Below are 12,893 nucleotides of genomic sequence, written 5' to 3' on the forward strand. Positions count from 1 at the left end.
TTATAAGTCTTCGTGCATCAGGTGAAATTAGCAAGCATTGAAATAAGCTTCTAATAATAACGATGATATTAATAATATAACTAATAATAATAAACTAAATATATATAAAAAGAAAGAAAAAACTATAACATCTTACAATAAAAATATATTGAATAACCATTAAATCTATTTAGTAAAAACTGATCCTAATAATATATATATATTAGAAAATAGTGGCAAATAATGATAATAGTAATAATAATAATATTAGTAATAATCATAAATAGCAAAAGTAATTTAGACTTTACTCACCCTGCAAAGATGGATGAGTTGATACATACGTAGCTACTGATATTAACCCATGTGCAGCTAAGCCAATGAATAATAATTATTATAAATATACTTAGGAATCCTTACAATTACAAATTTTTTGATTAGGGTAATAAAAAATGAAGTTAAAGCATAATTTGATAAAGTGAAAAGCAAGAATCAAAGAATGAGATATAAAAATGTTTTCTTTGATATGTTTTGATGATGAGCCTTTTGACCTAACACAGGCGCGAAGATTCATGAAAAGTAGTTCGTTTGACACTTGTCATTTCAGAACATATATTAAGAAAACTCATTAGAACATTTACCTAATCAACAAGGGATGCAATTGGGATGCCTCTTGACTAACGGATGTGTGTCAGACTTCTTAAGTGTGTCGTTGAGAATGATCAAATTATATGTGTGGGGTTTTTTTTTCTCTCCTCTCTCCGTCCCTCCCTCCCTTTCTTCCTTCCCTTCCATTTTTTGTTCTTTTTTTCTCCTTCCTTTCTTCCATCCTTTCTTTTTTCTTTCATTTCATTATTTTCTTGTTCTTTTTTTGCTTTTTTTTTAGCTTTATACCTATTCATTACTTAGTATATTGTAATGGTTTTCTGTTCATGTCGTTTAATCAAACAATAACAATACCGGTGTCAAAGAGTCATACATTTTAATGATTAACACGTACTGGATGTAAGGGGTATTACCGAAATATAAACAGGGAAATACTTAAATCAACACTAGTTAATGTTCTGTCGTTCAGGAACTGCCTAAAGAAAAATAGCTAGTGAAAAAAAGACTTATTTCTTTCGCATCAACGGCGGAGCACTTTTGAAAGTGGGAAAGCTAATTTAGATCTGTTTTTCTTCATAACGGAACGCAAAACGACAAAATACTGATAAATAAATAAATAAAATAATAAAAAAACCCACTAATTATTCGCATCAGTGAGTGCGAAAGGAGATATTGAGGTTAGCCCTATCGTGAACATCTCCTAGGGTCGAATTAGAACTGATTTAGTAGTATATATCATTGAAGTAAAGACTAGATAATCCCCCGTCCCCCTGAATTCAACTATAACTGCAAAGTTGGGCTTGAGGCTAGGGGACGACGTTCCCCCCGAAGTTTGTCTAAAATTTACATTTTTGTTGCTGGGCTACCTGTGGATATGGCGGGATTTTTTGCGCCTAAACGCGTGTGCTTCCCACACCATCACGTGATGGCAGTCATAACATGGACACAATTACAGTCACTTTTCTCCTGGGAAACTGAATTGCTTTCTCGTTTAAATCAGATTAGATGGCTTTGCCTTCTAGAACAATCTGTCTTAAAATAGACGTAACGTCATCAGCCCTAGACATATATTACATGGTATTTACATGTTTTCATCCTAGAAGAATCTGTCTAAAAATAGACATTACATCATCAAATGTTTGACCCGAGTTGCTCTAATATTGGCCTACTTTGAAGCTGTTGATAAAACAGTGCCGTTTCACAATCTACAAGTAGCTCTAATATTGGCCTACTTTGAAGCTGTTGATAAAACAGTGCCGTTTCACAATCTACAAGTAGCTCTAATATTGGCCTACTTTGAAGCTGTTGATAAAACAGTGCCGTTTCACAATCTACAAGTTTGTTGTCGTCGTTTCACTGGATTCATTTGGCTCTGTACTGATGAACAATTCTTCGTATCCCTAGGAAGATAAAAATGGATGGATAAATGGATGCAAAAGCCACGAAAATAAATCGATCAATCAACAGATGGATGGATGGATGGATGGATGGATGGATGGATGGATGGATGGATGGATGGATGGATGAATAAATTGGGCTCAAAATGTCGATAGCGTTGTTTGCTTACCGCCTCTTCCTGTAGAAAGGATCCCAGTTCGTTACACAATTGTTGAAATGATGGACGTTCAGAAAGATCCCTGACCCAACATTTGCTCATTATCTCGTATCTGAGGTCAAAAGTGAAATTATAAATAATATCCTGTCACTGGAGTCGCTACCAAAGCAAACTACGATCATGAAGTAGAACTTGTTCAGCCCAGATCAGCCCAGACGTTGCTTTGGGGTTCGATCTGTGAGTTAGCCGTGCCCTGACTTAGATCAGTCCAGAGGTTGTTTCAGGATTCAATCTGTGAGTTAGCCATGCCCTGACTTAGATCAGCCCAGATGTTGTTTCAGGGTTTGATCTGTGAGTTAGCCATGCCCTGACTTAGATCAGCCCCAGAGGTTATTTCAGGGTTCAATCTGTGAGTTAGCCGTGCCCTGACTTAGATCAGCCCAGAGGTTATTTCAGGGTTCAATCTGTGAGTTAGCCATGCCCTGACTTAGATCAGCCGAGAGGAGGTTCCAATAGAATTTATATCTGCTTTTTCAGAATCATAGACAAGTTCAAAACTGACACTTGATTTGAGGTTCGTGAGTCCTACGTGACGTGACTGATATATGTTTTTCTTACAGGGTATCTGGACAAGTTGGTGGCTGCTCCAGTCTGTGTCCTGAGGTCAGTTCCTGAAATATCTCTTTTCCCATCAAACCTGGGTAGGGCGTGGCTCCTGGTAAGATTTCCATATACTGTTAGTAACTTTATATTGGCTTTATATCAGCTGATAAAAATCTTGGAATTTGATCAGTTTTCGGCTCCAAATTGCGGCCAAACAATCACCACCACGTGCTGTCAGCCGAAAATAATTCTTAAGAGCGACTGTCCACTAATATCGAGCAATGTGCGGCAACAGCAAAAAATCGATTTTCTTTATTTTTGGTCCAGAGTTAGGTATTAGTGAGTAAGTAAACGTGGTGGGTTTTATTTCTTCAAAAAAAATGTTATCGCTGAGAAAAATCGAAAAAACGGTCCGTCCGATATAGGGCCCAAGACGGCACGAAATGAAAGCCATTTTAGGGGTCTCTTTAACGTTATCCTGTAAAGTCGCAACACATTTTCCAGCCTTTTTAAATTGAGATATTCGTTCTTCAACTATTCTTGAACATTTTCATGCAATTTTAGGCTCATGGGTTTATTTATTATTTTTTTAGAGGTCCGTCAAACTCGCTATAATTTGAGTCTGCAAAAACTTCGCTCCGGCACACAAATTCAAAAAATAAATTCTACATGTGGTATAATTCAGAATCTTTCAAAACTTCGGATTCTAAGCAAGTTAATATGGATCTTAAAAGTTCCATCAAAATTAGTTTGGGGAAATTTCCACAGCGGTCCAAACAAGCGAGTGAATAATGCTGGTTTTTAGAAGAAACCGCCCCGTGACTTGAAAACATTGTGTTTGGAGCCTTTGAAATTAGGACGAAAATCAGTCTATAATTTTGCTAAAACGGACAGGTTTTAATTTCCAACGACTTTCTTAGTGTTTCTTTGAGTTAACTTCAAAATATCAAAGCTTAAGAATCGAGTTTTCCTTTTATTTACTTTGAGTAAGAACTACCCAGTTTCTAATTAGCATAGTGCTTTCAACGAGTAGATTTCAAAATATGTTTTTTGGTCTGAAAACACTCCTACAATTCGACTAATGTCAAAGCAATGTTACAGAAAGACGTTTCCTACTTGCTTTACATGTTTTCTTGCTAATTCTGTACAGTTTTACTTCCATTTTCAGAATTAGTTGTGATACGTTTATCGGAACTTGGGATCAGTACTATTGATTGCGTGACCTAACGTCCCGTGGGGGAAGGGGGGCGGGGGGTGAAAAGCTGAATGTAGCGGGCTTCCAGGTTTTGATACGAGGGAAGTCTCGAATCATTTCTTATTTTCTCGATTTGCGAAGCAATAACAAACTGGCTCCTTGCTGGCCTGACAACTATATTGAACAAAAATGTACCAAAGGATTTTACTGTAGTTACTTAACTACCTCGCTGATACCTGAGGCTAATTTCTAATTTGAAGATCTTGCTTACGTGAATCATGGCAAAAGATAAACCCAAGAATGGGAAACATTAAGAAAAAATACTGAAATTGTCAATTCCTACTTGTCATGATGTGCTCATAAATACCTGGACAAGCGTTCAACCACGTGACATGGGAAAATGACGTTTACTAGCACTTCCTAATAAAGCGGCTTTCGTTCATGAGGGATTAGGAATGGAAGTCAGCTGTTCATTTAAGAAAATCGTAGGCGGAAATTGCGGTTATGATCCCAGAGATCGAAACAAGAAGATGGTCGTGATACCACTTAGTTCATGTGAATTGGATATATCCGGGCATAAGAAAGCTTTTGGTATACAGGATGTCGATTCTGAGGTTGAACTACTTTTGGCTCGAGCTTCGATATTCTCGGTTCCAGACAATATTGCAGAGTTGACAATTTGTCCAGGTCATCGTTCATTGTTAGGTATAGGCTGGCGCAGAAGTTCCCAGTGCTGCCGAGTTCCTCAGGAGCTGTCAAGGCATGGCGAAAAGAAAGCAAAATGGCCCAAAGCTGATCGCGGGATCGGCAAAGAAAAATCGAATACTATCTTGCAGATGACGGGTGTCTTTGTTCCCGTAGGTTCAGGTTAGTATATATGTTACTCTTTTTGTGTACTAAGGAATGAAATAAAGCCAATTCAGTATGAAAATAAATGTATTTCCCGCTAAATTGCATGCTGCAATAGCTGCATGTGAAAATTCAAGCAATGTCAAATGAAGACGTTAACTTGACGCCATAAAGTCTGATATACTGAAATCATGCCATGTGAATATTTCATTGTTATACAGCAATATGCCGGGAATGCAGGGTCCTTCTAGACGATTACACTGTTCAAGCAAAGATGAAGTGTATGTCCTTGGTGAGTCGATGTCTTTCGTAGCATTAAATAAAGGCGTGGTTTTAGCACATATCCTGAGGGTCTGGTCCAGGGGTGGCGAGGGAATGCATTACTAGTGTTTATGTCAGAAAACATTTTAGACTGGCAACGGCATTGGTTACCCTGTAAGAATTACTCCCCTTAAAACATTCTGGATCCGCCCCTTCTATTAAATGATTATAACTCCCATGCGTTTTCTTGTCTTTCAGGAAATAAAATTAACTTTTCATATGTATGTACTTGTATTTTATAGGAGACTGACAAAGAGGTAACAATGAATACCCCAACCGCCCACAGCACCCCGTTGACTGCAAAAAGTACCGGTCAACCACATCTAAACCCAGTAACACCTGGTGGGAGCCTTTTTTTGCCCTCTGATGATAGCAGCTGGGAGGAATCATCTGGAAATCCTTTACAAGAACTGAATAGCTTTTTGCGTTCCAGAGATGTCAGTCCAGTCAGACACACCCTAACTACGCCTTGGTCTAATGCTAGTGACAGGACCAAGCGATATTATACACGCAAAGCATACCAAGGAGTAACAGCCGTTCTTGAAGAAATTGCCCCGTGTGATGCTGATTTTCTCTGGCAGTCAGTCTCTTCTTCGACAGCCCTTTGCCAGCGGTTTTCTGATGATGTAGCAAACTTTAAAGACATGGATACCATTCTTTTGGATGCGCTGACCGAATGTTACAATACTGCAGGTAGTTGGGGTACTCGAAGACAAATTCTCTCTATCATGGCGGACAAGGTCAGTCTAAACAATCTTCGTAAATGGATTCCAGATCTTACAAAGTATCGATATACTGAGGCCAAACGTCACTGCCTACTTTACGGAAGAGGAGAACCTGTCCCACTGTCACCTCAGTCAAGAATTTCCGTGTCAACAAGCAAGATCGACCACTTTATTAACTTCGTTACCAGTCCACACATCATCCAGGACTTACCTTTTGGAGAGAAAACCATAAAATTATCTTCTGATCAGCTAGTCAAGGTCCCAAACGTAATTCGTACGATCATTCCCGAAAGGGTAATTCAACAGTACCAGGAATTCTGTCGGGAGTCAGCCTTTACGCCCTTGAGTCGCAGTACTTTGCTTCGTATCCTTATGGTCTGTCCTGCTTCTTTAAGAACTTCGCTTCAGGGTTTGGACTACATAAGTTCGACAGGTGCAGAGGCATTTGACGATCTAAAAAGCGTTACAGAAATACTAGGAGACATCGGTTTAGGAATGGCCTGGGCAAAACAACAACAAGATCGCCTTAAAGCAGGAAAACGCTACCTGAAAACTGACTACAAGGTAACCGCTATAACATCACATTACGGTACAAAGACCGCGTAGGCCGATTAGGGAGTCTCTCCGCAGTCAAAGCAGATGTTTTAAAATAGCGCAATTCACGCGGATTCACGTACTTAGAGTAACCTTACACACAATACTGAAACTCTAATATAGCGGACCTTCGCTGTCCAGTACAAATAAAATCAACAACAGAGAATCAAAGCTAGAGCATTAAAGATAAACCAAACATCCCCTCGGTTAGTTTTATTTAAAGGCTAATTTAAATTAATTCAGTGATGGATATTTTTAAATATAAATTGCAGGTGCACATATCTGAGAGTTCGACGGTGGCTGATCATTGTAGGCGGTATGCCTTGAGTGACCCTGGTGATTCAGATTATCAGTCAGAGTGTAATCACCAGCACGATAGCTCATGTGATCGGTGTACTATGCTAACCGACACCGTCATGTGCATAGAGGAAGCTTTAAAAGAGCAGTCGGGAAATCTCTCTGAAGATACAAAGGAAGAGCTGACTTTCCGTGTGCGACAGGCCAAAACAAACATTGGAGCATGGAAATCACATCTTCTGCGCTATGTTAACCAAGATGAGGCTAGAGTAGACATCTTAGAAGTCCTCGATGAGACGTCCGTTTTTCTAACCCAAGACTGGGCCATGAAATTCATTCCAAGAAAGTTTAGAGAGAGTCAGAAAGACTGGTTTGCCAAACGTGGCATGTCTTGGCACATCACAGTAGCGACTAAACGAGGCAAAGATGGTCAATTAGAAATGTTAACATTTGTTCACATCTTTGAGTCATGTAGTCAGGAATACGTCGTCATTCTGGCTATAATGTCAGATGTCATTGAAAGGCTTAAAGTCATCATGCCCAAACTACGCTCAGTTTTTTACCGTCAGGACAACGCTGGATGCTATCGCAACGGTCCGAACATTTTTTATGCAAAGTTATTAGGCCATTGTCATGGTGTTGCAATCAAGCGCATGGACTTCTCAGATCCACAGGGAGGAAAGGGAGCCTGTGATAGAAAGGCTGCTACCATCAAGTCCCATATGAGAATCCACCTCAATGAAGGCAATGATATCATTTCTCATGAGCACATGAAAAAAGCAATCTTATCGTCAGGCGGAGTTCCTGCTGTGGGCGTCATCCTCTCTGGATCCCCCGTCATCCCAGATATGCCAACATTGAAACTGGATGGTGTCAGTCAAGTATCTAATGTAGAGTATTGTGAAGATGGGATTCGTATCTGGAAGGCATACAAAATTGGACCAGGTAAACTTCTATCATCCAAAGATCTACAACTACCTACCGACTCACAGATACCATCCCTGACGTTGATTGAAACCAGCGATAGTCAATTTACACAGATCAAATCTAAAACTCCCAAATCCGTTGAATCAGTAATAACGACCACAGAGAAAACACTCAGTGCTCCATCAGAAGCTAGAGAGCCAAGTGCACTGTTTACCTGTCCTGAAGAAGGGTGTACGATGACGTTCTTGAGACATTCTTCCCTTGAACAGCATCTAGATTGTGGAAAACACCATTTTGCTTTGGAGCGGGAGACCATTTTTGACAAAGCGACACTTTGTTACGCAGAAAAATTAGAAGGACAGTTCATTGGGATCCCCCATTTAGATGCGAGCTACAGAAGAACGACAGCACAAAACAAGAAAGAAACCTTGCCAATGGGATGGGCCCTAAGATCTTCACTAGGAGGTAAAAAAAGATTCTCCCAAAAGCAGAAAGACTACCTTTTGAAGAAATTCCAGATAGGAGAAACTACTGGACAGAAAGCAAATTCCTTGTCAGTTGCTAGAGCCATGATGACAGCAAAGGACATCAACGGCAATCGACTGTTCAACAGCGACGAATTCTTGACAAGCAAGCAGATTACCAGTTTTTTTTCACGCGTAGCTAAAAAGAAGAAGCTTCCGAGTCCAGATCCAAAGGAAGATGTCGATGATTATACTGCTGACGAACTGGAAAACGCCATTCATCAATATGAGATTGAAGAATTCGCAGCCAAGGCAAAAAGCGAACTGTCCGTAAAGCACCCACTGGTTTTCGACACATATAACATTTGTGATTTGGCATCAAAGTCAAAACTGGAGACTTTTGCCATCGCAATGTTGAAGCAAATATGCCTCCATTTTGGTATTGACACCACAGATGTTCAAGTCAAGCGCAAGAAGCCATATACAGACAAGATTATGGCCCTTTATGCAAACTGCGAATGTCAGGTTTAATGGCAGAAAGTCGCACCGATTCGGTTTAAACTCATATGTAGAACTCAAAAGTTAAGTCTTTCTGACTGAAACGCCTTTTCGTTGATTTTACCTGAGCGCAAGTACAAAAATAAATCAAAAACTAAAACTAAAAAAAAAAGGCAACAAAAAAGAAAAAAAAGGAAAACAAAAGAAAAAAAAAAGAAACGCTTGTCCAGGTATTTATGAGCACATCATGACAAGTAGGAATTGACAATTTCAGTATTTTTTCTTAATGTTTCCCATTCTTGGGTTTATCTTTTGCCATGATTCACGTAAGCAAGATCTTCAAATTAGAAATTAGCCTCAGGTATCAGCGAGGTAGTTAAGTAACTACAGTAAAATCCTTTGGTACATTTTTGTTCAATATAGTTGTCAGGCCAGCAAGGAGCCAGTTTGTTATTGCTTCGCAAATCGAGAAAATAAGAAATGATTCGAGACTTCCCTCGTATCAAAACCTGGAAGCCCGCTACATTCAGCTTTTCACCCCCCGCCCCCCTTCCCCCACGGGACGTTAGGTCACGCAATCAATAGTACTGATCCCAAGTTCCGATAAACGTATCACAACTAATTCTGAAAATGGAAGTAAAACTGTACAGAATTAGCAAGAAAACACGTAAAGCAAGTAGGAAACGTCTTTCTGTAACATTGCTTTGACATTAGTCGAATTGTAGGAGTGTTTTCAGACCAAAAAACATATTTTGAAATCTACTCGTTGAAAGCGCTATGCTAATTAGAAACTGGGTAGTTCTTACTCAAAGTAAATAAAAGGAAAACTCGATTCTTAAGCTTTGATATTTTGAAGTTAACTCAAAGAAACACTAAGAAAGTCGTTGGAAATTAAAACCTGTCCGTTTTAGCAAAATTATAGACTGATTTTCGTCCTAATTTCAAAGGCTCCAAACACAATGTTTTCAAGTCACGGGGCGGTTTCTTCTAAAAACCAGCATTATTCACTCGCTTGTTTGGACCGCTGTGGAAATTTCCCCAAACTAATTTTGATGGAACTTTTAAGATCCATATTAACTTGCTTAGAATCCGAAGTTTTGAAAGATTCTGAATTATACCACATGTAGAATTTATTTTTTGAATTTGTGTGCCGGAGCGAAGTTTTTGCAGACTCAAATTATAGCGAGTTTGACGGACCTCTAAAAAAATAATAAATAAACCCATGAGCCTAAAATTGCATGAAAATGTTCAAGAATAGTTGAAGAACGAATATCTCAATTTAAAAAGGCTGGAAAATGTGTTGCGACTTTACAGGATAACGTTAAAGAGACCCCTAAAATGGCTTTCATTTCGTGCCGTCTTGGGCCCTATATCGGACGGACCGTTTTTTCGATTTTTCTCAGCGATAACATTTTTTTTGAAGAAATAAAACCCACCACGTTTACTTACTCACTAATGCCTAACTCTGGACCAAAAATAAAGAAAATCGATTTTTTCACTGTTGCCGCCGATTCTTGATTTGGCTCGATATTAGTGGACAGTCGCTCTTAATAATTCATATTTTTTCAAAAGGTGTCAAAATGACCCAAAATCGGTCAAAACCATGGGCTATAGTCCATGCTTTTTGGCCAAAAAGACCCATTTTTCAAGTTTCATGAATTTTTCATTCTTTTCAAAAAGCTATGAAAAACACCCAAAATCCATAAAAACCATGGGCTATAGTCCATGCTTTTTGGCCAAAAAGACCCATTTTTCAAGTGTCATGAATTTTTCATTCTTTTCAAAAAGGTGTGAAAAACACCCAAAATCCATCAAAACCATGGGCTATAGTCCATGTTTTTTGGCCAAAAAGACCCATTTTTGAAATTTCATGAATTTTTCATTCTTTTCAAAAAGGTGTGAAAAACACCCAAAATCCATCAACACCATGGGCTATAGTCCATGCTTTTCGGCCAAAAACACACATTTTCCAAGTCTCAATAATAATTCATATTTTTTCAAAAGGTGTGAAAATGACCCAAAATCGGTCAAAACCATGGGCTATAGTCCATACTTTTTGCCCAAAACCACACACTTCCCAAGTCTCATTAATAATTCATATTTTTTCAAAAGCTGTGAAAATGACCCAAAATCGGTTAAAACCAATGGCTATAGTCCATGTTTTTTGGCCAAAAAGACTCATTTTTCTAGATTCATAGATTTTTCATTCTTTTCAAAAAGGTGTGAAAAATACCCAAAATCCATCAAAACCATGGGCTATAGTCCATGCTTTTCGGCCAAAAAGACCCATTTTTCAAGTTTCATGAATTTTTATTCTTTTCAAAAAGCTGTGAAAAATACCCAAAATCTATCAAAACCATGCGTTATAGTCCATGCTTTTTGGACAAAAAGACCCATTTTTCAAGTTTCATGAATTTTTCATTTTTTTCAAAAAGCCGTGAAAAACACCAAAAATCCATCAAAACCATGGGCTATAGTCCATGCTTTTTGGCCAAAAACACACATTTTCCAAGTCTCATTAATAATTCATATTTTTTCAAAAGCTGTGAAAAACACCCAAAATCCATCAAAACCATGGGCTATAGTCCATGCTTTTCTGCCAAAAAAACACATTTTTTAACTTTCCTGAACTTTTCATTCTTTTGAAAAAGGTGTGAAAAACACCCAAAATCCATCAAAACCATGGGCTATAGTCCATGCTTTTTGGCCAAAAAGACTCATTTTTCAAGATTCATGAATTTTTCATTCTTTTCAAAAAGCTGTGAAAAACACCCAAAATCGGTCAAAACCATGGGCTATAGTCCATGCTTTTTGGCCAAAACCACACATTTCCCAAGTCTTATTAATAATTCATATTTTTTCAAAAGCTGTGAAAATGACCCAAAATCGGTCAAAATCACGGGCTATAGTCCATGCTTTTTAGCCAAAAAGACCCATTTTTCAAGTTTCATGAATTTTTCATTCTTTTCAAAAAGGTGTGAAAAACACCCAAAATCCATCAAAACCATGAACTATAGTCCATGCTTTTTGGCCAAAAACACTCATTTTTCAAGTGTCATTAATAATTCATATTTTTTCAAAAGGTGTGAAAATGACCCAAAATCGGTTAAAACCATGGGCTATAGTCCATGCTTTTTGGCCAAAACCACACATTTTTCAAGATTCATGAATTTTTCATTCTTTTCAAAAAGGTGTGAAAAAAATCCAAAATCCATCAAAACCATTGGTTATAGTCCATGTTTTTTGGACAAAAAGACTCATTTTTCAACATTCATAGATTTTTCATTCTTTTCAAAAAGGTATGAAAAACACCCAAAATCCATCAAAACCATGGGCTATAGTCCATGCTTTTTGGCCAAAACCACACATTTTTCAAGATTCATGAATTTTTCATTCTTTTCAAAAAGGTGTGAAAAACACCCAAAATCCATCAAAACCATGAACTATAATCCATGCTTTTTGGCCAAAAACATTCATTTTTCAAGTGTCATTATTAATTCATATTTTTTCAAAAGGTGTGAAAATGACCAAAAATCTGTCGAAACCATAGGATATAGTCCATGCTTTTTGGCCAAAAAGACCCATTTTTCAAGTTTCATGAATATTTCATTTATTTGAAAAAGGTGTGAAAAAAATCCAAAATCCATCAAAACCATTGGTTATAGTACATTTTTTTTGGCCAAAAAGACTCATTTTTCAACATTCATAGATTTTTCATTCTTTTAAAAAAGGTATGAAAAACACCCAAAATCCATCAAAACCATGGGCTATAGTCCATGCTTTTTGGCCAAAAAATAACGTTTTCCAAGTCTCATTAATAATTCATATTTTTTTAAAAGCTGTGAAAAACACCCAAAATCGGTCAAAACCATGGGCTATAGTCCATGCTTTTTGGCCAAAACCACACATTTCCCAAGTCTCATTAATAATTCATATTTTTTCAAAAGCTGTGAAAATGACCCAAAATCGGTCAAAATCACGGGCTATAGTCCATGCTTTTTAGCCAAAAAGACCCATTTTTCAAGTTTCATGAATTTTTCATTCTTTTCAAAAAGGTGTGAAAAACACCCAAAATCCATCAAAACCATGAACTATAGTCCATGCTTTTTGGCCAAAAACACTCATTTTTCAAGTGTCATTAATAATTCATATTTTTTTAAAAGGTGTGAAAATGACCCAAAATCGGTTAAAACCATGGGCTATAGTCCATGCTTTTTGGCCAAAACCACACATTTTTCAAGATTCATGAATTTTTCATTCTTTTCAAAAAGGTGTGAAAAAAA

The 12,893-nt window shown here is 37.7% G+C and overlaps 1 protein-coding gene across 1 annotated transcript; it reads left to right on the top strand.

Annotated features, from left to right (window-relative positions):
• The first annotated feature begins 3,002 nt into the window (after nt 1-3,002).
• LOC116304705 (uncharacterized) lies at nt 3,003-9,191 on the top strand. Its single transcript, XM_089029020.1, has 4 exons — nt 3,003-4,802; nt 5,006-5,076; nt 5,348-6,394; nt 6,697-9,191. Exons 1-4 carry the CDS (start codon nt 4,391-4,393, stop codon nt 8,641-8,643), a joined length of 3,477 nt encoding a protein of 1,158 aa, XP_088885146.1. The 5' UTR covers nt 3,003-4,390; the 3' UTR covers nt 8,644-9,191.
• The last annotated feature ends 3,702 nt before the right edge of the window (nt 9,192-12,893 follow it).

This window comes from Actinia tenebrosa, unplaced genomic scaffold (assembly GCF_029948245.1).
Source record: "Actinia tenebrosa isolate PJP-AT-01 unplaced genomic scaffold, QUT_ActTen_1.0 PGA_scaffold13__45_contigs__length_12533684, whole genome shotgun sequence".
NCBI classification, from domain to species: Eukaryota; Metazoa; Cnidaria; class Anthozoa; order Actiniaria; family Actiniidae; genus Actinia; species Actinia tenebrosa.

Excerpts from the sequence above, each read along its gene's own strand:
- LOC116304705 (XM_089029020.1), top strand. The coding sequence starts at position 4,391 with ATGGAAGTCAGCTGTTCATTTAAGAAAATCGTAGGCGGAAATTGCGGT. Across the intron at positions 4,803-5,005 it reads CTTTGTTCCCGTAGGTTCAG|CAATATGCCGGGAATGCAGG; the intron begins GTTAGTATATAT and ends ATTGTTATACAG. Across the intron at positions 6,395-6,696 it reads ACCTGAAAACTGACTACAAG|GTGCACATATCTGAGAGTTC; the intron begins GTAACCGCTATA and ends TATAAATTGCAG.